A 26,563-nucleotide genomic window follows, 5' to 3' on the forward strand; every position below is an offset into this window, starting at 1 on the left:
TCTTCCACCATGATTTCATCTGCATATTCCGAAGCCAACAGTGATGATCTGTTGTTTATCGAGGTCGCTTCCAAGAAACTCATCGACGAGTTTAAAGAAGAGGCTCGTGTCGGATTTGAAATCTACTATCATGAATAGACAGAGTTACTGCGAAAATGCCAAGAGGATGGAGTTTTCGATTGTTTAAAACGGCTAGACCAAGAGGATATGGATCGAAATGAACGGAAAGAATTGGAAGACAAATAGTGAGTGATGTGATTATCATGGTTACGTAGTTGTGGTTGTGTAGTTGATGTGAATAAACTCCTTTTGGTACAGCGAATGCGGTTTAAGAAGCAGCTAATTCGGTCCTTGGAAAATGAAATTCGTTCTGTGATTATGTGTTGAAAATATCATGTGTAGATGGAAATAGATTTACGAACCATGTACAATGAAAATAAACAAGATGTCTCACGGATTGGAAAAGGAATCGAGTACTTGCAAAATGTGCCTAATTCTATTGTTTCCTACAAACATATGATACAGGAAGCATTTGCTGAATCTCCTCCAGCATCTTCTTGGTTGTACGATTCAACTTCTCAGCACTAGATACTTCCTTGTATAGTGCTTGTACACTTTCCAGTGATACAACAGTATCATTAACAGCATTCACTTCAATCATGTGATACAAGAGCTCTGCCTTCAATTGATTCTTTTCTCGTTCTGAAGCAGAGTACTCTTTAATTGACTGTTCACATGTCTGGATTAGTTCACGAGCTTTGTCTTCATCCATTAAGAGATTCTATTGATGATCCCTAACACAGATCCACTACTGTCTCCAAACGAATACTGAACATTAGTGCTGTTTGCATATTAGATGCTACTCGACTATTAAGATCTAATGAGCGAGCTGTATCCGATTCATTCAACAGTGTGACAGCCTGACTAACTTCCTCTTTAGGGAGATTCTTTACATTCAATAGTGCGTTCATTACTGTCCAATGACAGGTTGAACGATTGCTACCTTCAAGTCCTTCCATTGCTGCAACCATCTATCTCTCATCAGTTCTATCACATGTCTACCTCTTTCAACAATTCTGATTCTTGCTCCTTACACTTATACGAATCTGCTAACAGAACTGCATCTGATGAAGCCATCATTGCATAACGCACATGAATCTTACGAAGATTGTTCAACACGATACGTAGAGATGCAAATACAGAATCTGATACAGTCTTACTTCCAGCACGAATCATAGCGTAAAAGATTGACATCAGAGGAATATACCGATTCACAGATGTACTATCATTGTTAATCGTCTCTCCCAATTCAGATAAAAACTAGATAAAAAATGGAATTCACAATTACCTGAATATTATCATTCATATTGGATAACTGAATGAGTTGAATGCATCGAGCCATCAAATTTTGTCCACTGACATCTTCTCGCACATATAGTACCTTCAACACATCCATCAGAGTTTGAACCTGTTCTGGAGTGGTAAGTAACAGATGATCATTCACACACATCTGTCCGAAGGCGGTTGCCACGGAAACTGTCTCTTCCAGAGGAATACTATGAAGTAGCTACAAATTAGAGAGATGATGGAAGACTACTGTCAGATAGGAAGGAGTAGTGAGAAGACGTAAGCCAAACAATGAAATAGGTTGCATCATCAGATTGGTGAATTCCGAGATACAGCTAATTATCACTACTCTCTCCCTTCTCTCACTCAGTCGTATTGATGATCATATTCTGAAGATAATCAGCAGTCAACTGATATAATGTCGACAATTCATCATAACAATCCTTCTTGTTCTTCAATACGAAAGAAAGGAAACAGTCCTCTACACACAACAGTGAACTCAAAGGGAGATCTGTGTCCTTCTACACTTAACGTCATAAAACAGAAATACTTCATGCAGAGTACGAATGAACTCAAACACAGAATTTACCAGAGAATTGAAAACTTCTGTTGAAACCACATCTCCACCTTGAATACGCTGAAGAAGCTTGGAGAAAAGGTCCTCTAGATATAAGGAATGACAAAAATCCAAACTAATATTGACAGATCTATCAAGATGACACAAGCAGACAAGAGTGTGTGATAATCCAGCCAATTGGAAATCATCTGGGAATACTTGAATAATTGATTCCATCAGATATTGTTGAGCAATCGCATCTCCACAACTAATGATCTCATTCACCACTGTAGGTAGAATCCGCTATTATTGATACTAAATCTTGATTATTACGGTCTTATAATATTCGGCATCAATTCCATCCAATTGCGACAGACAATCGAAATTCTTCCCTACAAGTTCTTTCAAGTCCTTTCGTTCTGCTTCACGCTGTTCAATGTTTCGAGCTTTCCCATTTTGCATTCGTATCCATAGACGGTTCATTTCCATAAAATTGCGCAAAATACAGTCCACACTATCATTGACATCACCTCCATCTTCTCTACAACTAAGAGACTCTATCTTGAAATACGTCTCATAGGGACAATCAGGATATGGGAACTTATCCTTCATCTCTCGAATGAAATAGTTACGAAGGAATAAACCACGCATTGGATGCTGGATACCCTTACACATTTCTAATGTATCATAAATGATACGTTTGGCAGGCATCAGTTTCATCTTAATACAACAACTTCCAACTAAGATCATGAGGTACAATCTGGGAACAAAAGCAGATGTGTACTGAACCTGTTCGTAGAGATCCTCACCACTGATTCCCTCAGCGAGTTTCTGACAGAAATAACTCTCCACACTCATTAGCTGTTCATAAACACTGAGCCGTAGGGATTAAGGCCATTCACTCATTCAATACAAAAGGATATAAACTTCATAGTAATCTTTTGGACTTAAGGCGCTGCTTCGCAACTCAAACAATAATGACTTCGTGGCTTCTAATACATCATCTATTTCGTCCTCATCCTAATTCGTAATACTTCAACACAAGATAGTACAATGGTTTTATTGAGTACATAGCTGTATTGCTTAATATTGGCTAAAGCCTCGACCTAAGGAATTAGATGGGATCAAAACTGGATACAAGATTCTCTGTCGATATGTCTGTCGTTGTATTCATTGTTATTCTACTTATTCGGAGTGTTGAAGACATACCAGAAAACGGGGAGATTTCGGCTCCCCAAATAGGGTCGAAAAGTGGCACTTTGTTATGATCATCAAAGAGTCTCCGGGATGAATTCGAATAATCTCGAACCGGTTTTGGCCGCCTTTCAGAATATGCGGTCTAATGACACCGCTACAATGAAGGCCGCAGAAGCGAATCTGTTGGAATTCATGCGTCAGCCAGTTTGCGTTAGTTCTTTCCTTTACATTTTGCTGAACTGTGATGATTCTGTTGTAAGAAATCGAAGAAATGAGATGTGATGTTGTAGCATCGTCAAATGGCTGCTCTCTTTTTGCGTCGTGTTATATCTATTTATTGGGATGATATGGATGAGTCATCGAAGGAACAGAGTAAGAGATGAGGGAATGGGTTCACAGAAATAGTAAAGTCACAGATATTGCTTGCTTTGCAATGTGAACCGTACAGTTTAGCTCGTCGTGCAATTTGTGGAGTTGTTAGTAAATTAGCGAGTATTGAACTCGAGGCAAACAGATGGCAAGAGATTTTAGTTGCAATGAACAATGTGTGAGTGGTTCATTGTACTCATGAGTAGTTCCTATCTAGTCCACAACCTTCGGATCGTGAACTGGGTATGCTTCTCTTGTATTCGCTTCACGAAGTTGTGAGTAAATACGTTACAATGGAGAATCTTCTTAATGTACTACAAAATGGACTTCATGATGCAGATCCATCGGTAAGTAGTTAGTTTGGTCTCTGAACGTAGGTTCGATCCATGGCTATAAAGGCCTCATGTGATGTTATTACATCCCAGATCGATACACCTTCCATCACTCAACTCACACCGGTTCTTCCCGATTTGCTTCAAATTCTTGCTGATGCTATTCGTGACTGTGATTCTGAGATCGCAGTTCGTATTTTCGGTTTGTTTGAAGACTGTACAGTGAGTAGTACTCCCTTCCTCCAATCCTCCTTGCGGGATATTCTGAGTGCCTGTTGTGCTGTATGTGTCATGATGCTTTCTAATTATAAGACAATCGAGAATACGAATATTCCTGATATCATTCGTCGAGCAGCTTGCTCATGTCTAACAAGTCAAGTTGATAAGTTTTATCATATTATCTTCGAGATGGTATCCTTATTCGCTTTAAATGATGAGTAGAATCTTGTAACAGACATTATTCGAGTCATTGTCCTTCATCTCAGTGATGACTCCAATCCTGTTTATGATAGAAGAAGGAATAATGAGTAGGATGCAGAAGATGAATTTGGAGTGTTTTGTAAACTCAGTGAAACTGCCCTTGATACTATGGCCTCTCATTTCTCGAAAGGGTCGAATTAATGAATCAGATTCATCACTAGCCAAGTATTATCAACTGTCATGTCAGTAATCATCCCTTTCTTTGCTTCTCCTAACTGGATGGAACGTCGAACAGCAGCAGCAGCTCTCTTCGTATTGGTAGAATCATGCAACGAAGAGATGTCCAAGAATATCTCTGATTTCTGCAATGCCATGCGAGGATTACTACGTGATTCGTGTCATGCAGTGAGTCGAAAGGCATCCTTCTTCTTCAGTGAGATTTGTGATTATTTAGAAGAGCAAGTTCTACAGGAATGTGATTGGCTGATGAATGATATCAGTGAGGTAGGAGTGATAGTGTGATTATCATTCAGTTGATCCATTCAAAGGATTGGTGGGATGTGGAGAATGGACTAACAATACTGGAGAGTGCTTCTTTGACTTATGGTGAAATGAATCCACAAGGATTGATTGAGATTGTGGTAGGAATGATGGGGCCAAGTGAGTATAAGCCTATTTTGTTAGGACTCTTGAATCAAGAAGCAACACCAATTGATATTCAAATGATGAGTATTTCTTGTATGTCATGTGTTGTTATGAGAGCGGATGATTTGTTTATTCCCTTTGCAGTAGTAAAGAGAGGAACACCTGAAGTCTAGGATCAAGCCATTGTGTTGTGTCGGAAGGTCTTACATACTCGAGATGAAGCTCTTCTTACACTGCGTAGCCGAGCTCTTGAACTTGTTGGGAAGGTGATCAAACACGTGGGTTTCGAGTATTTGCAGGACAATGTGAATCCAATATTAGAAGATGTGGTGATTGTAAGTAGTTATTCTCCGTTCTTCTGTATAGTTGATGGGTGATGGCGAAGATAGCTTTGCAAAGACAGTGTTTGACTTCATTGAAATTCTAGCAGAGGATGTGAAGCCTTCATTGAAGCAGTATGCTAGTGTCATGCAACTACTAAATGGATACATGCCAATGATCATCGAGCTAGTAGAGAGTGATCGAGGTAGGAGAAGGAAGAGGTTTACACTGGAGATGTGTTTTATCGACGTCGTGGAACGGCTGCTGATGAGTTTGGGAAATTGGGAACTGAATTTGGAACAGATGAAGACTCAGCTGCAGCTGTGTTGGTATCTCGAAGTGCAGATGTGAGAAAGAAGGCATCTGCAATTGATGCAATGATGAGTATCTGCAAGGTAAGAATGAGTTCCACAGTCTCACATAGAATGTAACTGCTCTGTGTGATGCATATTATGAGAATGTGATCAACTGTCTATTAGAAGCTACGACACACATGCATGAGATGATTCGTACTAAAGCAGTATCCTCTTGTATATTGGTTTGAGAGTTAGTATCAAGGCCTATCCTCAATGCTAGAAATCGTATATGAATATGAGAATGAAATTGAATGGGAAAATGGTGAGTATGATTATGTTCGAATTTGTGGAATGGATGAATTCTAGACATATTCAGAAACAACAATATCATTAATTGAGAATTATCTGCCTGTGATCTTTGCTGCCCTTCCTGAAGAAACAGAACCAGAAGTGGAATTAAAGATTTTGGAGTTATTTGATGTGAGATTAGTTTTAGTATATGAAAATAGGATATGGTCAATACTTTGGGACCTTCCTTCCTTCTTGACTTCATGCCAACAACAATGGACTTGATCACGATGTTGGTGGAACAGCAGGTATTCCCTGAAGTGGTGTGTTATTGTAGTCTAAAGCCCAAGCATCATATCGATTGCAACATGCAGTACTTGAGGGTGTGGAATCAGCTAATTCGTATCCCATCGCCACCTCAGCAGCGGAATTGCTGGCATCTATTGTCCGAGTCATGGGAGCTAATCCTTCCTTCCTTGACAGGTATCAGCTTATCTGGGAGAAGTGTATTCCGTTTATCAATCGCTGGACAGTCCCTTCAGATGTAACGAGTTGCTATACGTTAGCCGAATCGCTCTTAGAAACTTATAAAGCAGATGCAATATTTGTAGTGAACGGAATAATCAGTATGCTGCCTGTTACAGCAGGATACCGAAATGAATACTGTCGAGCTAACTCTTACTATTTGATTGGATTGCTATTTGATCTCTTCCCAAATGAGATGGAGAATGATCTTATCAAATATACATCGTTGCTTCGAGAAGGATTGAATGGAATTCCAGGCGACGTAGGAATGAAACGGAAGAATCATAGATAGAAGGGTCAGGCTTCAGATAATGCTGTATGTGCTTTGATTCATATGGATATGGCATATGGAGGTCAATTTACAGAAGAAGTATTGATATGTGTGTTAGAACACTTGCCTTTGAAGAGTGATACATATGATCAGGATTATGTACTTTCATGGTTTTGTGATATTTGTAACAAAAAGGAGATGTTGTATATCTCCTATTTGCCTCAGATTGTAAAGTGCTTTGCTATTTGGTTAGATGAGTCGATGGATTTGAGTGATGAGTGTGTTGTAGGGATGAATGGGGTTTATAAAGAATAGCAAATGCTGGTGACACAACTGGTTCACTTCCAAGTGAGTCAGCCTGAAGCTTGGAATGCGGCAATGTCGATGATCAGTGAGGAAGAAAGGAAAGTTATTCTTCATTATACCATGAATTACTATGTTTGTTGGATTTCAGAAAATAACGTTTGTATCAAGAATAGACACTTTTCTCTGCCAAATACCGAAAATGAACTGGAAGAAGGGTCTATTTGTTACAACTGTAACAGGCGTATTTCTAGCTTGTGGATTTTATCTTCAAAACAAGATGATTACAAAACAAAGAGTACGATATAACGAATAGAGGTTGATTTGGCAGGTGGAGAGAGAAAGATACATTGAGTCAGAAGTTAAAAGGCGAACGGAATTAGATCAAGAAAAATCCAAAGTCGAATCATGTGTTTGTTATCATTTGCTAAATACAATACCACCCTTTCTTCGTTCAGTTCATGCGTAGATTCCGAGATGGAGAAATAGGGAATTATTAGGGAATTAAAGAATAAGGCTGTATTTTGTCACCAGGTCTTCTTTGCAAGTTGTTGACTCATCGAATGAGCCAGTCAGTGACAGAAATCAAAATCAATGGAGAGGTTGCAAACAAAGCACTAGAGTCTCTTCGACGACATGCTGAAAAGCCCAGAAAGAACCGAAGCCAGGGAGATATTCTCGGAGGTGATATTATTCATTTGGTTATCGGAGTCAAGCGGGTAAAGAAGGAATGGGGAAGTGATGTGATTCACTGTGATTTGGTACATTCTCTGGATGAACGAGATTCTACAATCGAGAACGTATTTATTACAAAGGGCGATTCGGCACCTTGGGCAAGTAAGTTGCAGTCAACAGGTAAAATTTCTACAGTAGTGGTATTATATTCGATTTATTGATAGTATATGTCGTTTGAACAAATGAAGAAACAGATCGAATCAAAGGACGGAAAGACGGAATTTCTAAAGGCCTTTCGGTATATTTTGTGTGATAACCGGCTACGACGAGGAATGGCTCATCTCTTCGGTGATCCATTATTGAAGAAGAGAAAGATCATTCCAGTGCGTATTTTTCAAAATGATTTGGAATCCATAATCAATAACATCAATATTCAGTTGAAAGCTACTCATGTTGTGTTTTCTGGAACTTGCTTGTAGGAGAAGGAGTCAACAGTAAAGTGTAGAGATATCAAAATTGGTCGAACTAAGATGACAAACAAGGAGATTGTCGAGAATTACAATGCAACAATGGTGGCACTTCTTCAGTGGTTAAAACCGGAGGATGTATTATCAATGGCACTGAAAGTGAGTCTTTGGGCGGAAGATGAGAGCTAGACAGAGGATAGCGTGAGTTTCCCAATCTATCAGGTGGATACTGTGATTCACAAAACTCCATATGTGCGAGAACTGACGTTAGAAGAAAAGAGAAAGCTGAAGTACAAGGAGAAGCGTCTAAAGAGAGTGAATGCAGGTCGTGTGAAAAAAGAAGTGATACCGAAAATCAAACCAAAGAAGCCATTGTATCCTGTTTGTTCATATTCTTTTTTTGTTACGATTGTTATTTCATTGATTGATTAAATGGAGGACCGACATCACGAGTGTGAGTTGTATACAGTAAGTTAAGGTTTCGATAGTGATGGAATAGAAGGACGATGAAATCCCTTTGGCTGTACATTGTAGCTGCTGTAATAAGCGGTGCTTCATTGAAAATAACAAATGCGGCCATTGTGGTGTTCGTTACAACAAGGATGGGAAACTCTATCTGTCTGTTTACGGCTACCCTTGTAGTGTTTGTAATGATCCTGTGGAGAAGAAACCATTGTATCATTTCCTTCCAAACACACATATTCTTTCGATTGGTACTCTTGGATGTAACTTTAATTGTACGTTCTGCCAGAATTGGGATATTTCGCAGGCAGTGAAGCCCATCAAGTCTTCGGTGAAAGAAGCAATAAAGGAAGGATCGGGAGATATCGAAGATATTGCCAACCAGATCCAAGCAATGTCGAAGTATTATTCTCCCCAGTTTCTTGTTCAGTTGGCAATTCAGCATGGCTGTAAGAGTATTGCGTTTACGTATAATGAACCAACAATCTGGGGTGAATATGCCCACGATATTGCAAAACTGGCGCATGAGAAGGGATTGAAAACTGTATATGTAACGAATGGAGATATGACTGAAGAGCATCTGAACTACATCCGTCCTTATGTCGATGCTATGAATATTGACCTCAAGTCCTGGAATCCTAAGTTCTACCGTCAGTTCTGTAAGGGAAATGTTGATAATGTAAAAGGAACAATCCAGCGAGCTGTTGACATGGGATTCTGGGTTGAAGTCACAACACTCATCATTCCAGGAGAAAATGATAGTGATGAAGAGTTGAAATCTATTGCAGAGTTTCTTGCTCATGTGAAGCTAACAATTCCTTGGCACATCTCTGCTTTCCATCCCGACTATCAGATGACGGACAAGGAACGAACTCCTAGTGCTACGTTAAAACGTGCGTATAAGATCGGAAAGGAAGCAGGATTGAAGAATATTTATGTCGGAAATGTCCATTCTTCTGGAGATGAGGACACATATTGTCCTACTTGTGGTGAGAAACTAGTCCAAAGAGACTGGTACGATGTGAAAGTGATTGGAAAGAAAGTATTTGATGGAGTATGTTACAAATGTGGAACAAAACTGGAAGGAGTGTGGGAGGAGTAAAGAAGTTGGAGCTATGAAGGTGTTTGTTGAAACAAATAATGGACTAAAAAACAGGATGGGAAGGTACTTGGAGTAAACGTCCTGAAGTGGATCGAACAATTCGATCCATCACAGATGGAGCCAATTCATCATTTACACCGGATAGATCTGGAAGAAGAATCATCTGGACTTCAGGAATACTCTCAGCCTTTCGAAGGATACTGTAGATGTTTCGCATGGCTTCTGCAACATTACCACTATGTCACAGAGGATTCACAACAATACGTTTCGGATATCGACATGTACTGGAAACAGTATGGTTTGTAGGCTTCGAGAATACCATGGAAGTCAAGTAATGCAGCATGATGAATGTGTTCTCGAAGGATGGATGGCAATGGTACATCATCATGCAACTGAACCTATTGGTAAAGTCAAGAGGAAGAATGGAACAAGAAAGGCATCACATCGAGGAGCATAATGAGTGATCAGTTGTCCTGGAGCTACTTGGGCTTCTTCCATCTTCATCGCTACATGCTTAACAGGCTCTGATACACTCATATCAATGCCTTCTTTCTGGAGACATTGTAGAATTGCATGATCTGTTACACCTCCTCTTCGGAACAGGATGATCTGTAAACATCACAGGCATATCGAATGCATACTTTGTGATTCTCACAATCGATTCCAATCACAGTGCTTTCTATTCCTACTTGGCAAACTCTACAATAAAAGCACAGATCCATTTCTACACCTCGCCTCCATCAATAATCTGAACTGGCCAATCATGGAGATCTGAATACACATGTTCAGCACGAGTGGGAGAGATATGTCCAAATTTATTAGCGGAAGGAGCTGCTATGGGAAGACCCGACTAGATTACAAGAAAGAAATGCTACATACAACACGAAGAAGTTCACGAGCCAGTTCTTGATTCGGACAACGGAATCCTACCTTGCCTGTTCCTGCAGATACTACAATCAAGAGAAACTATAGTATGTACATTCTTTTGGAAGAATATCCTTGGCCTTCATTACAATTGTTAGTGGGCCAGGCCAAAAGGCTTTCGATAAGTGATGGAAGACTGTACGTTCCTAGAATTCAGATAATTCAATGAAACATACTTCTTCTCCTATATCTACATATTTGTCAGCTTCTTCGGAAGACAATACATGGACAATCACAGGATCTAGTTGTTCACAAGTCTGTTCATTTCTACCATTAAATGGTCGATCCTTTGCCTTGAAAATATCACAGACTGCATCTTGATTCAATGCGTTCGCTCCAAGTCCATACACTGTTTCTATGGATGAATTAAATAGACAATAAAGTTCCTGTGGGAAAAGCAACAAGACCTCCATCGCGAAGGACCTTGGCACAGAACTTGAAATTCTCGGAAGTAGGTTTTAAGATCTGAGCTTTCATCGATTTGACAATTCCACTAAGCATTGACTGCCTAGATAGAGAGATCTAAAAGACTACGTCACCGAAATAGGCTTCTTTTTTACCATTCTGTTGATATGTCAGAAATCGAACAGAAAAGGGGGATGTACGATTAATAAACCTCCAATAATCTTGTAGAATGACCAGAAAAGATAAGGAAGAAGAATACAGCGACTATTCTGGATCTTACTCTGGATACTCCTATAGTGACTATTCCTATTCCGAATAGTATTAGTAATGTGAGAGAATACTGTTGTAGTTCTTATTCGGATTCAGACTCGGATTCAGATAGAAAGAAGAAAGAAGATAAGTAGGACTATTTAAAGAGTGAAACATATAGGAGGAGAGAGGAACGGAGGTCAAGTCATCGAGAGTATTCGTTTGAATTGGTAGTAACGACTAGTCGTAATCTAAAGCGGTCCCGTTCAAGATCTCGTCAACGGTATAATACTGTTGCGGAATATGAAACATAGAAACCGAGCATCAGAGCCGAAAAAGGTCCAGACGCCTCCTCCTGAGCCTGTTCTGTTAACTCCTGAACCCAACACATCCAGAGCCGGAGGTGTTTATATTCCTCCGTTCAAACTTGCTCGTATTCAACGTGATCCCAATGACAAATCGTCACCTGAGTATCAGCGTCAAACCTGGGAAGCACTGCGTAAATCACTCAACGGAATCATCAACAAAGTGAATGTTGTGAACATTGGAAATATCATTCCGGAACTATTCCAGGAAAATCTGGTTCGAGGTCGTGGTCTGTTCTGTCGAGCCATTATGAAGGCGCAACTAACGTCTCCTGGTTTCACCCATGTGTATGCTGCTCTTGTGGCAATTGTGAATACAAAACTGCCCGAGATAGGTGAATTATTGTTAAAACGTGTTGTATTCCAGTTCCGAAGAGCATTTAAGCGAAATGACAAGGTTGGTGTGGAAATGGAGACTGATGGATAGTTGGTGGCAGTTTCATTAGCTCGTTTCATTGCTCATTTAGTGAATCAGCAAGTGGCTAGTGAATTATTGGTTCTTCAACTCATCTTTCTCCTTCTAGAACATCCTACAAGTGATAGTGTGGAGATTGCAGTCACGGTGACCAAGGAATGTGGACAGTATCTTAGCGATGAGTGTAGTGAGGGCCTTAATCGTATTTACTCTCCCATCAACTCACTCATAGAAGTCTTTGATGCATTCCGTCATATGCTGCAAGAAGGTGAGATTGAGAAACGTACTCAGTATGTAATTGAACAGCTGTTTGCAGTCCGTCGAACACACTTCCAAGAATACCCTCGTTTAGCTCCTGAATTGGATTTGGTGGAGGATGGAGATCAGATTACACATCGTGTGGGACTGGATGATAAAATCGATAAGGAGGAGTATTTGGATGTGTTCCATGTGGAAGAGAAATTTGAAGAGAATGAGGAAACATGGAAGAAGATAAAGAGTGCCATTCTAGGTGAGAGTGAAAGTGAGGAAGAGGGAAGTGAAGAGGAAGAGGAAGAAGAAGAAGAGGAAGAAGAGGAGGAAGAAGAAGACCTTGAGAAGAGTAAGATTAACAGAGATTCTTGAGTGATAGATGTGCTAATAGAAGATCAAACAGACCAGGATAAAACGAATTTGAATCGTACAGTAAGAAGGTTATTCCTGTTGTTAATCACAGATCTATCTTGTCATCACATCATCCCTTGGATTTGAAGAATGTACTCATAAACTCCTTAAATTGAATTTACGAGAAGGACAAGAAGTGGATGTCTGTAACATGATCATCGAAACATGCAATCGAGATACATGGATGAATCAGTTTTTCCCAAATGTGGCTCAACGATTATGCATGATTGATCAGAAATGGAGAGATGCTTTCTCACGATGCTTTGTTGAACAAGTTAGAATGATTCTTCTTCCTGATGGATAGTTTGAGAAAATTCATCAGTTAACTACACTTCGAATCAAAATCAATGCAATGTTCTTTGCTTATCTCTTCTCCGTGGATTGTCTCCCTTGGGAAGTTCTCTCTATCATTCATTTGACAGAAAATGACACAACTTCTTCATCTCGTATCTTCATAAAGGAATTGTATGAATAGAGATTCATTGATAATTATAGACTTCAGAAACTATCCAATCAAATGGGTTTACAGAAGTTGAATGAACGATTCCTGGATCCAGAATTGAGATCTCAGCTAATTGGCATGTTCCCGACAACAAATAGCAATGATATCCGTTTTGCCATCAATTTCTATACGAGTATTGGTTTAGGAGGATTAACGTAAGGGATGAGTTGAAGAGTGATATGTAGACATGAATTGAGAGAGACACTAGCTCAACTAAAAGCGATGAAGAAGAATGCCCTGAATTGATTGTTGTCTGTTTGAGAACAAACACATCCTAAAGATACTATTTGGAATAATTCACTATAACCCGCTGTCCTTTCCGAATTAGTTTCATGTCTTGGGGACGGAATGATAATACCTTACGAACAGTCTCTTCTTTTTCTAACTCGGCCATTAACAAAGCAGGATCGGTAATGGAGGCCATATGATCGTTCAATAAGAATGTTGTTTTGGTCTTGCCATTCACTTGAATAATCGCTGTGATGTTTTGTTTACGCTTCTCTTCTGGCCAGCGTTGCTTGGTAAAAGTCTCGGTTGGGTCGATCTTATGACCAGCAATCAGTCGATTCCAGCACTCTTCTGCCTTGATAGGAGCAAAAGGAGCGATGAAGCACAACACTGCTTTCACATACTCCAGATATTGAGACGAATATGGAGCTTCCAACAATGTATTCACCATGATATTGATCGATGATAAGACAGTGTGGAATGAGAAGTTCTCCATATCACGCTGGATCTTACCGTAATAAGTATTGAGTTTCTTCACATTTAGTTTCACATGCTTGTTGACTTGGACCGAATCTAAACAGATAGCACACATACTGTCAAGCTTCTGGAGAAGATGCATCGCTGGGTTCATGATGTGAGATGTGTACACAAAGGCATTCTCTGGAGGACATTGCATTAACATTCCAATCCGAACAGCATCACTTCCAAAAGTTTTAACTACTTCTACAGGGTCCACACCATTGTGTTTACTCTTGCTCATCTTTTCATATCTCAAGTCTACGTCCTCTCCATCAGCAGTCTTCCATTGTGAACCTTCCTTATGCACTGCAGATGCAGGAAGGAAAGCTCCGTTGCTCCGTCGAACATACGTCTCACCTAACACCATTCCCTGTGTGAGAAGATGGTTGAATGGTTCTGGAGAAGGAACCAGCTTCTCGTGATTCAATACCTGTGCAATGAAGCGAGCAAATAGAAGGTGCATAATGGAGTGTTCTGCCCCACCCACATAACTATCCACTAATATACAATATAGAAATCTCTACTAATCAACTTGAGGGAATGCTTTGAGTCTTGAAGGAGAGGCGAAGCATTGTGAGTTGTGCGGATCAAGATAACGATAGAAATACCATGAGGAGTCCATGAAGGTATCCAGTGTATCACAATCCCGTTCTGCAGCTTGACCACAATGAGGACAAACAGTCTGTTTCCATGTTGTATAGCCTAAGAATCATTCTCCACAAATCAAGTTTACGCCCCAGAGGAGACACTGCATCATCACCAGCCATCTTATTCGTTTCTTTTGCAGTCATTGGAGGTAGACGAACAGGCAAATCTTCATAAGGAACAGGAACAACGCCACAATGAGGACAGTGAATAGCAGGAACAGGAGCTCCCCAGTATCTCTGTCTGGATACAAGCCAGTCACGTAATCGATAACGTGTTACAGCCTGTCCCCAACCCTCATTGCTTGCTTCCTTCAGAATAGTGGTTACAGCCTCCTCGATAGTCATTCCATTATACCGTCCACTTAGTGTCAAACATTGAGTCTGTGGATCAATCACACAAGGAGAAGAGAGGCCATATTTGGAAGCAAAGGCTCCGTCCAGTTTATTATGAGCAGGAACACCCATCACAGCTCCTGCTCCGTAATCAGCCAGGACATAGTTGCTGACAAATACATTTAACGGTGAGTGGGTGATAGGATGGGTTGCATGAAGTGGAAGACGATACCCTTCCACATTTCCAGTTCCAACGAGATAGGGATTCTTCTGAACATGATTCAACTATACTCAAAGTATGTGAGAGAGTTTACAAATGATTGAAGCGAAACATCCTTTTCTGCACATTCCAATGTCAAAGGATGCGACGGAGATAATCCTAAGAATGAAACACCCATGAGCGTTTCAGGATGAGTTGTGAAGATTGTCAAAGGGGAAGAACGTTCCTGTAGATCAAAGTTGAATTCAGCACCTCGTGATTTTCCAATCCAACGACGTTGTGCCGTTTTCACTTGTTGGGGCCAATGATCCAACTGATCCAATCCTTGGAGTAATTCTTCACTCATCTTGGTGGTTAGGATATACCATTGACGTAATTTGCGTTTTTCAACCTCTGCTCCACTTCTCCATGACCGACCTTTATCATCGACTTGCTCATTTGCTAACACCGTCTTGTCAACGGGATCCCAATTCACTAAACCATCTTTCTGAGCAACATACCCATTTTCCCAAAGTTTTAGAAAGAGCCATTGTGTCCATTTGTAGTACTCAGGACTCGAAGTACTAGTTTATGAAATAAATAAAAGAACTCACTTGATTTCATCGTCCCAATTAAAACAACAATTCAGACCATCAATCTGGTTTCGCATCTCGGTAATATTCTTCTCTGTCCATTCGGCTGGTGGAATGCCTCTCTCCATTGCTGCATTCTCTGCAGGCAAGCCAAAGGCATCCCATCCCATTGGATGTACAACCTATGCTGAAAACATGACAATTCGATTACATTATAACCTTGCATTGATTTGAAACGTGCGATACAATCGGACATCGAGAAACTACACTATCACCTTGCCAACTCATTAAACATACACTCGGACATGACCCATATGTACTCTACCAGATGGATAAGGAAACATTGGTAGAATATACATATTCTTCTTAGATGCAGCGCATTCTGTTGAAAATTGAGCAGCAACTGCTCTTTTGAGAAGTGAACGACTTGATGAGAGGATGCGAAGCATCACAACGAATGCGGATGAGTTTTTCCTGTGAATCAGAGTTGTTTGAGGAGTTAAATGTGGTCATTGGATTCAATAGGAAGTATTTTTACATTTTGAAAGTACAGGTTGTAACATAGAGTTGATTGGTAATGGTTGAAGAGAATACTATTTTACTACCAGCAGTAATTGATTCTAATTACTGCTTATCGATTTGGTTGTATTAATTAATTGCTTTGAATAATCTAATATGTGTACAATTCTCTTCATTTATTTGATTCTCCTAGTTTCAACTCTCATAATTCATTTCAATTAATCCATTGATTGATAATATACAAACAATTAATTAATCTAATTAGGTCGAGTGTATTCGATTAAAAGCACGGGTTGCACAACCAAGCAAATCTACAAATCAATCGAATGGCAATCATCAACATGTCTGAAGCTGAATTAGATCTGGAATGGAGAGGGAATGAAAAACACACTCAAGATCCTGCTTTCTTTGTTTGGATGCAGGAAGTGACAAGTAACTGACAATCGACTGAATAGCTGACTGTACACCAGACGAAAACTGACACTCACCCAAGGCATAATTCCGATCTCTACAGACCTGGGTAGGAAATCGATGTTGCTTCTGCAAACAATCTGGACAGAACCAATTGCCTTCGGGAATGGTCTTCAATGGTGGAGAAAGGCAGAAAGTGTGATGTTCTCTGTTACAACCATCACAAATAAGCAATTGGGAGGCAAGATGTTTGTAGTGACATGTAATACATCCACAGAAAGGGCAATAGTCGTTCTCGTCGTTACAATGGGTACAATAAACTAGAGCTCAGAATCCATCTCATTGTTTACTCTCTTCATACGGAATGGGGTTCATTGTTCCCAGGAGTTGCGAACCATCCTTCCCCTGAAGAGAGCGATTCTCATACTTTAGAGACGACTTCTTAAATCCATCAGAATTTGCTTTCGCTTGGAGATAAGCAATAACTTGATTGTTAAACTCCTTCTGGCCTTCAGGGTTGGTTCGGTTCAGTTCCTCGTATTTCTGGATGTTGTGTTTGATGCATTTCTATATAACAACTGACAGACATATTTACAATGAACTTTTCTCGCCAAATGGACTTGTCGATAGCAGGACAATAATTGCGAATGTGGGTACGAATCCCCGATAACCCACAATAGCCCGACTTCTCACAAAAGGGACAGTCCATAATGGCATTCTGCGGATTGTTCTTGTCCAACGATGAGAGTAGGGGGACCGGTGACACCGAACCTGACGAGAACGGAGCAGGAGAGATTGTAGCGACAGGAGGAGACGGAGCAGGCGTAGGTGAGGATCCCGCAGGAGTTAGTGGTGCAGTCACTGTACCGCTTGAATATACTGCAGACTGTGAGCTACTCTTATGTCGCAGATTATAGCAGCTTGTATTCTCTTCGGAGTTGTCGAAGGTACGAGTGGTTACAGAAGAAGTTGAGTTCGCATGAATCACTGTAGGTTTTTCTTCTGTTCGTGTGCGGTGTGATTTGTTTGGTTCAATTCCTTTCAACTGACCGATCTACATCACGACAATATGACTGTTCTTACAAAGTCCTTTAATGATCGATCTGGAGGGTGATAGTCATCTGGAACCACTGAATAGCTGACTTCCGTATTCTCTTCGCTTCCATACTACAGATGATTAAGAAAGAAATAGTCGACAGTCGAAGAAACAGCATTTGCGATCCTAAAGTGATTAATAATGATGGAATAGGCTGTGATCTCCTTGTTGGAAATCGATGCCAATCGTTTCTCTAGTTGCACAAAAAACTCTTTGAAATGTTGTCTCCAGTCTTTGCTATGACGTTTTTGACAATAGCCACCAATATGAGTTCGAAGACCATGAATGCCTTTGAAACCCCGTTGATGACAACAAGGACACTCTAAAATGATCTGATATTTAAATATTGAGAAAGGAATACTGTTGTAAGACATGCGCAACATATACCAGTACTATCTTGATCAATCCGAAACGAATCACAGTTTTCATGAAAGAGTCGACGGCATTTAAGGCAAGTGAATAATGGGGGGGTATCGAGACCACAGGCAGAACATTTACCCACATGTATGCTCGGTTCATCTCCTGTCTTTACATGTCCTGAGTAAACAGTCTGTCGCGAACGCTTAGCAGTACCTGTGGAAAGATCTCCTTCCTCGTTGCTGTCATCGTCTAGGCGTGAGGTAAATGGAATAATGGAAACCAAAGGACAAATGACGCTTCGTCATCGGAATTGTGATGGATCGATAGTTCTGAAAAGTGTTAATTTTAGCATGAAATAGTGTCGTGGAGAGCAAAAGAGAGAGTATTTGATGTGGAATCACATGAGTAGTGATGAGAACGAAAGAGTCAAATTTGGAGTTAACAGGATCGTAGAATGGGTTTTAGTGGATACAAAGTACAATAGTCAGTTTTCAAAAGGTTCGATATATAGGATGCTGAGGCACATATAAAGTACCTGACAAATAGGATTCTTGAAAGGAAGAGACTGTCAGTGAAATCAAAGGTATTATTGTTCATGCAAGTCTTTATGAATCATGGTTCCTCATCACTGTACAATTAGTCTTCACTCATTTGTTTACCGTTCTATCTATTAGAAGAGTCTTATTTTGCCCTGTTTGCATCCTGTGGTCCTTTAGTTTTTTCATGCGATTAACGGGTTGGGATTTGAATCACTCAGTCTGAGTTGTAGGATTGCTATTTATATGTGTCTTTCTTTTTGTCAATATGTGTCAGGGACGCATAGCGGTAGCAGCAGCAGTTTCTTTTTCTGTAGAGACGTTCGTATCTGTTAATTGCTTAGGAGATGGATTTTGGGGAAGGTGAGAACCCTAACGAATGGTCTCAATTTGAAAGTGATATCCCTGTAATATCTCAACGGTACAAACGGAAGATGAAACCAATCAATGAGAAACGATTCTACTGCGGAATCAATATTGATTGCTCGTCACAAGTACCTAATACCAAAAAGCATAGCAAAGATTTCAGGATACGAAGGCTTTAGATGGAGATTATAGGGATCTCTTAGCCTGTTTTTCTTTTTGTGTAATCTTCAAAGTTGTTTGTTATTTGACATAAGAAACCGTATCCAAACCGACTTCATTGTTTCTTTATGTAGGTTGATTGATTGCTTGTTTTGAATGGGACTTGATGCTCTTTTTGTTTTCAACAGAAATTGCTCTAACCAAGTATAGATACTAGAGAAATGAATGACAATCTCCTTATGTGCAAATCTGCAACTGATTTGGTCTGTAAACTGAAATCATATTATCAGAATGTTAAACAGAATCCATCAGTACGTGATGGAGGATAAGATATGAAAATTAGATGGATGATTGTACAATTAATGAGGCAGTAGCACTGATGATCGAGTTGTATGGAAGGTCCGATTATGAGGATTGTCAAGGATATTCTTACTTGAACGCCATTCTTTTCCTTTTAATTCGCCAGAATGTGACTGCGTGTGTTAGTTTCGAACGTGATGCAATTCATCAACTTCAAGACTACTTGTTTGTGATTGTGAATCAATCTGTTTGTCCATCTGTATGATAGATTTGTGTTCTTACCTTCTAGTTGCTGGATTCGAGTTTGCGATTGTTAGCCATCTTGTATCTGGAAAATACATTGAATTCTGAAGAAAAGAAGAGTGTTGAGAAGATCATCGAGGTACAAAAACATACTGAGCTCCTTTCTGTTCTTCGGAAAGTTCATTCTCAACAGACAATCCTTCTTTGGATGACTTTCGCAGGTATCCTTCTAGCTATATTGTTTGCTCCCATTCTTATCGTCTACCGCATCCTCTTGATTTTGGGTATTATTCCTTGTTTGGCAGTATCCTACTATCTATATTCACGCTCATTAATCCGTCAGTTGCAACGTTCGATATCCGAAGGAACGATAGATACATGTCCTGGGAACCACACAAAGTTGCCTGCTCTTCTTGCAGAGACAACAACCAAGTATCAGCAATTCCTTATCACTAAGGATGTTCCTGCAAAGGTTCAAGTGGGAGAGGTCATTATGAATGAGGGTTGTGATGCTTAGAGAATTTTCAACAGTGGTACAGAAGCAATCCAGACCCTAACGAGTGAGATTGAAGCACGGATAAAGGGTGAGGTCACTAAAACAACGAATCCGATACAACCTCAACAAGAAGAGATTCCCATCGATTCGCTTTTGACTCCGATGGAGATGGAAATGAAACAACGAATTAAGGATATCCAAAACCAGCCATTCCCGGTTTCTGCATCCCTTCGTAATGATTTGGTCGAGTTGATTCAGATTCTGGAGAAGAATGGTAAGAACCCAGAATTGCTGAAGAAGACTAAAGAGGACCTGGCTTTCTTTGATACAGTTGTAGTCAAACGTGCAGTTGAGTTGAGTGTTTATTTAAAGTAACTTTATATCACAAGGTGTCACCACCTTCTCTTCATTACAAAGACTACATAAAATGACTGTTATATGATTACACTTGATTGGAAAGAGTGATAAGAGTATTAGAAGAAATCAGTTCATTGAAATGATTGATTTCTGGATAGAATAGACGAATCTGATAAGAAAGGAAGTCTTCATTGATACCCAGTTAAGAAGGATGGTTTTTCGTTTAACAATATTCATCAATTCACTGGATATAGTTTACTGATAATAGAATGACTGAAGTTCAAAAGTACACTGAAAGAGTTATGAGTCAAAGAGACTTTGATATGAATTCAAAAGAAACAAGGATCATATTACAAAGGATTAACGGAATTTGAAGGAGGATGTGTTGAGTCAGTTGAGTGTTTCAAGTCAGTTTCTGTTGGAGTATCAGTTTCATAGAGATCAGAATTATTAGTATTTGTTTCGATTGAATGAGGGATTGAATTGACAACAGTTGACTGAAGAGTTTGAGAAGAAGGATTGAATATTGAAACAGGATAGAATGGATGAATAGAAGAAGAGGGTTGAATGGGTCTAATGATGATGAAAGAGAATGATTTCAACGTTTCTTTGTTGATAACTGATTGCCAAGTGATAGGAGTAATAGAAGCATATCCATTTATGTTCTCTGAATTCATATTAAGATTCAGATTGAATCCATTATCACTGAATAACATATCTCCATCCTGACTTGCAGTACGTCGTCGTTTTGATATGTCGAATGCAGGAACTTCATTCAATTCATCCAAACCAATAGGTTGAATGGGATTGGTATTAGTGTTAGTCTTTGTTTCATTTCGGATTTCTTGAAGAGCGACATCGATTCGTGGAAGAGCACGAGCAGCAACTTCAGCAGGATGAGTTAGATGTTCACGGAAATAGTTGAAGAACTGAATGAGAGTCCAAGAAAATGAGTACCTGCATTACAAAACAGAAGTTTTCATCTCCCAGCTTTTGCATGATATCATGAAAATCGTCTTGAGGAGTGATTCCAACGAAAGGATCTTGTTGAAGAAGTGAATAGAGGTCTGTTGTTGATAGTATGTGATCAGGATCAGATGTGGTTGTAGTTCTTGATTCGTTAGATTGAATAGGATTTGTTGATAGAGACATTGAACGAGAAGCAAGATCTTGTTGTCGTCGAACCTCAAGTAAAGTTCGTTCTAAACATAGTTGCATCTGTTCTGGACTAACAGATGATTCTTCAGGTCTCGTCATACCTAAGCTCTTAGATAAGACTCATTTCAGTACGAAGAGGTTTACGACGCTTTCGTTTACGACGCTTCTCACGTCTCAAGAAACGTTCATAGATTGCTTCTTCTTCTTCAAGAGCAGTTTCCAGATTCAAAGTCCACATACCATGTCCCGTCGATACGAAAGCACTAGAAGCATTTCTATATCAAATTCAATAATCAAATATACAAAGCACCTCCAACAATCCGTTCAAGTGAACCTTTGTAATGTTTCCCTTTGATCTTTATAATCTCGTCCATTCGTCGACCCACATACTCACTAGAAGTATCAAACTGTTTCATCTACAACAAACCTCAACTCACGTAATGATAGAGTCGAATGTTTCTTTAACAGACTTATTAGCATTCCTACTAATGAATGTGAAGTGTTGTATTGAGCAATTGCTTCATTGCTAAGACTCAAAGAACGAAATCATTCAAACCTCAATGCATCCGTATTTGTTACTTTCGATTCTCTAGCTTTGGAACCCATCTCCTGAAGTGTAGTTGAAGAAGAAACGGGTTCCGAAGTAGAATTGTTCATATTCGTTCTCAACGACACTCCTTCAACCGATTTATCATGATCTGTATGTCCAGAATAAGGAAGTGCAACATCAGGAACAATTGAGATATCTTGATATTGCATTGAATTTCAAATAGTATGATGAGACGAATATGAATAGAATTGAAGAGACTTACTTGTTTCGAGTTGAGTTGTTGTTATGAAACGATTCCGAAGTAAGTAATAGAGAATAGTAAAATAGAATGAAATGAGATTGAAATTGATATGATCGAGTGGGTAGTATGGCGTAAGGAGTATAATCAAATTGTGAAGAATTTGTGTCAAGAATGGAAAGTGATAATAGATAATTGAATGAAATAGAAATGTAAAGATAGTAATTGTATTAGATGAAGAATAGAGATGATTTGACAATATGATGATAAATAGAGAAAAGAACAGCATTGAGACTTCTCAGCGGGTCCCCCACACTGGTACTAACTCAACTCGTGATGACTTAGCTTCCTAGATCAGACGGGTTAGGGTGCTTTCCACCAGATATGACCGTTCTTATTTTATTTCTATTATCATTTCTTTTAAATGACATATTCTTACCCTCACATTCCCATTATGATGAAATTCAAAGTGAATAGCTTTTATTCATATCCTATTTATGAAGAGGATTTCGATTTTATATTCATTTATCTCAACAAGAAGGGGAGTCATCAATAGACTGTACAAGTATTCTCGCGACTTTGGCGAACGAACTTTCGAAGAGAAGATGCATCTCATTTATTAGTTATCCATCAATCTTACTCCAAGTATGTAAGGCTTTTACTCGACGGAATGCATAGTTACCCATCTGAATAGTATCTGAGGTCAGAGATGGAATGTCTAATTCATATGTATCATCAATTACTACTCTTCAATATCACTTTGCCTAAGCAACTGAAATTATTATCATCTCCTTTGAACCTAGATAGAGAAGGAAGATCTGGTAATGAATATCATATTATTCATACTCTTCATTGTCAACATATTCGGTTCAGTCGTATTGTCAGTACCAGCAAGCGCCCATGATCGAAGAGTGATGGATTGAAGTTGATTCAGATCTCGTTCATCATACATTCAATTATTCTTACTTTCAAATACAATGGAATGGCACTTACGGAATACTCTATAGCCTAGTCGAATGGATATGAGACAAGCAAGATTCTTCAATTCAAATGATTCATAATACAAGAATGATTGATCTCCAATATTGATTTCACTCAACTGATCACAATTCATTATTACACATTTGCTTCCTTTTCCAATACTCTCATCAAGTTCGAAACTCTTCCATCCAATACTTATACTCTTCAATTCATTCAATCCATCAATTACAAATTGAGTCACTTTCACAAAACAGTCATTTCCAATCTCAAGTCTTGTAATTCCATTCAGACAATCAATATCAAATACACTCGAATCATCTGTATATCCATCTTCAAATCGTTTGATATTTCCATCAAATTTACCTCCAATCCATTTTCCACTTCTCACCACTTCTTCATTCTCATTCAATTCCTTTCCTGTTCCATCTCTCCTTCCATTCTTCCATTCTCCAATATATATAGGATTCGATCCATTGTATTCACTTCCTTTTCCATGTCTCAATCCATTCTTCCATCCTCCAATATATACAGGATTTGATTCGTTGTATTCACTTCCATATCCTTCTCTCTTCCCATTCTTCCATTCACCTGCATACAGTACACTCTTTCCATCATCTCCATACTGGGTTCCTTCTCCATTTCGAACAAATCCTCTCTTAATATTTCCTTCATATCTTCCTTCATAGACTTTCAATCCATTCTTGCCATATTCAGTCATTACTCCTTTATTCCATTCTCTCAATACTTCAACTACTCTCCCACTCTTGTATTCACATTCTCTCACTACATGCCCTTCTGCACACTCAAAACACTTTCCTTCTTTCAATAGTCTATCTTTATCATATTCACTTACACTCACCAATTCTCCATTCAGACTCACTTCTGCAAAGAATCCTTTCATTCCTTTTTGTTTCTTCACAGTTATATATCGCTTTCCATTTCGATACAATCCTCTCCATATCTCCTGTCCTGAATTATCATATTCTATCCATATTCCCACTTCTACTCCTCCTTCCACTCTCCCTCTCAGCACAGTGTTGCCATATTCATTCTTTTTAGTCACCTCTCCTTCACAGACATCGTTTACAAACATCAATCTCATATACAAAGTTCCATCCTCTCTCACTAACAAGCCAACTCCTTCTTTCTTTCCTTTTTTAATTGATACTCTTATCTCATATTGCTCATTCTCTATCAATAGTCTAATGACAGCATCTCCATTCAATTCACTCCCATTCTTCATTTCAACACTCTCAATAACATAGCCACCAAGGAATTGAAGGGAGGATGAAGTATTGGTAATTGTGATGTTACTCATAATCTAATAGTGAAGAACGAATCTTTTTCCATAATAACAATCTTATTGGGTTTTCTTACTTATGGATTTCTGCCATCCTTCTATTCTACAATTGGGTCAATTGATACCTGTCCATTCAAGATATCAACAGAGCAATCCGATATGCATTTGGGCACACTCAGTTCTGTTTTGCTTTATAACAATTAGTCATATTCTTCTTTTCTATTAATGAGAATGATATGATTTAGCCATTTTTCTTCTTCATATCATCGTTTACTCCATTTCACTTTATTCACATCTCTATTTATTCAATGATACTCTTTCTGTCATATCAAAGGATTCATTCTATTGAATGATGATTAGGGATATCCATAGTAGCAAACAGCATTATCCGTTGTACTCGCAAAGAATTTGTTTGATTACATCACTACATCAGATATAACGTCCAATTTGATAAGAGATAGAATAACTAAGAATTCCCGTGATACTTAGAATCATGTTTTGTATCATAAAGGGGTATGAGCTGAATGCATTAAATTACTGGTAGTTTGTAGAAAGCGATTTTCAACTCCTTTTTGGAGAAATGGAAGAAAACAGTGCATACTTTGTAGCATCCAGATACGTAGATACTAACACATAGAATGCTTGGGAACCTTGTAAGAAGGTTGCTGAAAAGTGCAAGAAGCTTGTTGACAGAATGCCGTTAGTTGGCGTTGTCTGTGGATCTGGCCTTGGAACGCTTGCAGATGCTCTTGAGAATCGAGTGGATCTAACGTAGATGTGTTTGAGGTTTGTAAATCTAGTGAACAGTGTCATGAAGTGTTATTTGATGATCGTTCTAATCGTTTGGAATTAGTTGATTTGTTTATGTACAGTTGGTGATGGTGATGATTCATTCCCTGTGTATTACGGAACTATTCGAGATGTACCTTGTATCATTCTAGGAAAGAGATATCATTTCTACCAAGGATATACCCCTCAGCAAACTGCTCTTCCTATTGTTCTTATGAAGGCTTTAGGTGTGGAGTTGGTTATCTTGTCGAACGCTGCGGGAGGTTTGAATAACAATTACCATGTTGGAGATTTAATGATAATCAAGGACCACATCAGTCTTCTTGGCATGTCGGGCAATAACCCCTTAATTGGACGTAATAATGAGGACATGGGAACTCGCTTCCCTTCTCTCTGCAATGCATATGACATTGACCTACGAGAACTCTTCTGTCAAGTGGCAACTGATATGAAGAAGAGTGAATTGATTCAACAGGGTGTGTATGTTTGTCAGTCTGGACCTTGCTATGAGACCCCTGCAGAATGCAATTTCCTTCGTTTGATTGGAGGTGATGCAGCAGGTATGAGTACGGTGAATGAAGTTGTGGCTTGTCGCCATCTAGGTATGCGAGTATTTGCTGTATCCCTTATTACAAATATTGTAGTTGTGGATACGTTATATAATCAATAGAGTGTTATGCCTGGAGTCACCGATTATATACCTCCATCGCATCAGGAAGTTAATATCCTTTTATATATTCTATAAAGAATCTCTTAACTATTCAGTTGCTGCAGCAGCTGCAAGTACAGCATCACTGCGTGCCCTAATGGAGGAGTTCATTGGACGAGTATATGCAAAGTAGTATTCTATTGCTTACCTTGTTTCCAATAATTATTATCCATTGTGGATCTAGATTCCTCCAATTTAAACATCTCTTTCATGTCCTCAAATACTATTCACATCAATCTCAGTATAATTCCATTCTAGAATCAATTCTATCTTGATGAACTCCCCTTCTTGTTGAGATAAATGAATATAAAATCGAAATCCTCTTCATAAATAGGATATGAATAAAAGCTATTCACTTTGAATTTCATCATAATGGG

The 26,563-nt window shown here is 39.1% G+C and overlaps 9 protein-coding genes across 9 annotated transcripts; 4 read left to right on the forward strand and 5 right to left on the reverse strand.

Annotated features, from left to right (window-relative positions):
- Positions 1 to 496: 496 nt before the first annotated feature.
- JH06_0440 (vacuolar protein sorting-associated protein 35a-like protein) lies at positions 497 to 3,110 on the reverse strand (the record flags this gene model as incomplete). The annotated part of the gene is made up of 13 exons (XM_014673971.1): positions 497 to 781; positions 813 to 1,031; positions 1,063 to 1,320; positions 1,349 to 1,567; positions 1,598 to 1,682; positions 1,714 to 1,868; positions 1,898 to 2,010; positions 2,041 to 2,206; positions 2,237 to 2,444; positions 2,475 to 2,777; positions 2,817 to 2,923; positions 2,956 to 3,009; positions 3,042 to 3,110. The coding sequence occupies 13 exons, from the start codon at positions 3,108 to 3,110 to the stop codon at positions 497 to 499; spliced, it is 2,241 nt and encodes a 746-aa protein (XP_014529457.1).
- Positions 3,111 to 3,190: 80 nt separating this feature from the next.
- JH06_0441 (hypothetical protein) lies at positions 3,191 to 4,422 on the forward strand (the record flags this gene model as incomplete). Its single annotated transcript, XM_014673972.1, has 7 exons — positions 3,191 to 3,355; positions 3,391 to 3,423; positions 3,517 to 3,645; positions 3,676 to 3,816; positions 3,847 to 4,212; positions 4,243 to 4,302; positions 4,333 to 4,422. 7 exons carry the CDS (start codon positions 3,191 to 3,193, stop codon positions 4,420 to 4,422), a joined length of 984 nt encoding a protein of 327 aa, XP_014529458.1.
- Positions 4,423 to 7,433: 3,011 nt separating this feature from the next.
- Positions 7,434 to 9,576, forward strand: JH06_0442 (hypothetical protein; the record flags this gene model as incomplete). Its single annotated transcript, XM_014673973.1, has 6 exons — positions 7,434 to 7,739; positions 7,770 to 8,020; positions 8,051 to 8,171; positions 8,202 to 8,393; positions 8,451 to 8,480; positions 8,512 to 9,576. 6 exons carry the CDS (start codon positions 7,434 to 7,436, stop codon positions 9,574 to 9,576), a joined length of 1,965 nt encoding a protein of 654 aa, XP_014529459.1.
- Positions 9,577 to 9,619: 43 nt separating this feature from the next.
- JH06_0443 (hypothetical protein) lies at positions 9,620 to 11,063 on the reverse strand (the record flags this gene model as incomplete). The annotated part of the gene is made up of 10 exons (XM_014673974.1): positions 9,620 to 9,812; positions 9,841 to 9,974; positions 10,006 to 10,185; positions 10,218 to 10,253; positions 10,307 to 10,426; positions 10,456 to 10,526; positions 10,556 to 10,646; positions 10,677 to 10,855; positions 10,908 to 11,008; positions 11,035 to 11,063. The coding sequence occupies 10 exons, from the start codon at positions 11,061 to 11,063 to the stop codon at positions 9,620 to 9,622; spliced, it is 1,134 nt and encodes a 377-aa protein (XP_014529460.1).
- Positions 11,064 to 11,457: 394 nt separating this feature from the next.
- Positions 11,458 to 13,345, forward strand: JH06_0444 (pre-mRNA-splicing factor; the record flags this gene model as incomplete). Its single annotated transcript, XM_014673975.1, has 7 exons — positions 11,458 to 11,916; positions 11,947 to 12,535; positions 12,566 to 12,618; positions 12,650 to 12,871; positions 12,902 to 13,062; positions 13,093 to 13,254; positions 13,285 to 13,345. 7 exons carry the CDS (start codon positions 11,458 to 11,460, stop codon positions 13,343 to 13,345), a joined length of 1,707 nt encoding a protein of 568 aa, XP_014529461.1.
- Positions 13,346 to 13,382: 37 nt separating this feature from the next.
- Positions 13,383 to 15,925, reverse strand: JH06_0445 (leucyl-tRNA synthetase; the record flags this gene model as incomplete). Its single annotated transcript, XM_014673976.1, is given in 7 exon segments — positions 13,383 to 14,366; positions 14,379 to 14,548; positions 14,580 to 15,111; positions 15,141 to 15,609; positions 15,640 to 15,800; positions 15,830 to 15,881; positions 15,894 to 15,925. The coding sequence occupies 7 exon segments, from the start codon at positions 15,923 to 15,925 to the stop codon at positions 13,383 to 13,385; spliced, it is 2,400 nt and encodes a 799-aa protein (XP_014529462.1).
- Positions 15,926 to 16,473: 548 nt separating this feature from the next.
- On the reverse strand, positions 16,474 to 18,018 carry JH06_0446 (hypothetical protein; the record flags this gene model as incomplete). The annotated part of the gene is made up of 5 exons (XM_014673977.1): positions 16,474 to 16,868; positions 16,899 to 17,115; positions 17,144 to 17,602; positions 17,632 to 17,715; positions 17,746 to 18,018. The coding sequence occupies 5 exons, from the start codon at positions 18,016 to 18,018 to the stop codon at positions 16,474 to 16,476; spliced, it is 1,428 nt and encodes a 475-aa protein (XP_014529463.1).
- A 5,341-nt stretch (positions 18,019 to 23,359) lies between these two features.
- On the reverse strand, positions 23,360 to 24,706 carry JH06_5100 (hypothetical protein; the record flags this gene model as incomplete). The annotated part of the gene is made up of 1 exon (XM_014673979.1): positions 23,360 to 24,706. The coding sequence occupies one exon, from the start codon at positions 24,704 to 24,706 to the stop codon at positions 23,360 to 23,362; it is 1,347 nt and encodes a 448-aa protein (XP_014529465.1).
- Positions 24,707 to 25,382: 676 nt separating this feature from the next.
- Positions 25,383 to 26,222, forward strand: JH06_5099 (purine nucleoside phosphorylase; the record flags this gene model as incomplete). The annotated part of the gene is made up of 4 exons (XM_014673978.1): positions 25,383 to 25,459; positions 25,489 to 25,529; positions 25,561 to 26,117; positions 26,148 to 26,222. 4 exons carry the CDS (start codon positions 25,383 to 25,385, stop codon positions 26,220 to 26,222), a joined length of 750 nt encoding a protein of 249 aa, XP_014529464.1.
- Positions 26,223 to 26,563: the final 341 nt, after the last annotated feature.

This window comes from Blastocystis sp. subtype 4, assembly GCF_000743755.1.
Source record: "Blastocystis sp. subtype 4 strain WR1 chromosome Unknown seqid_0022, whole genome shotgun sequence".
Lineage (NCBI taxonomy): Eukaryota > Bigyra > Opalinata > Blastocystidae > Blastocystis > Blastocystis sp. subtype 4.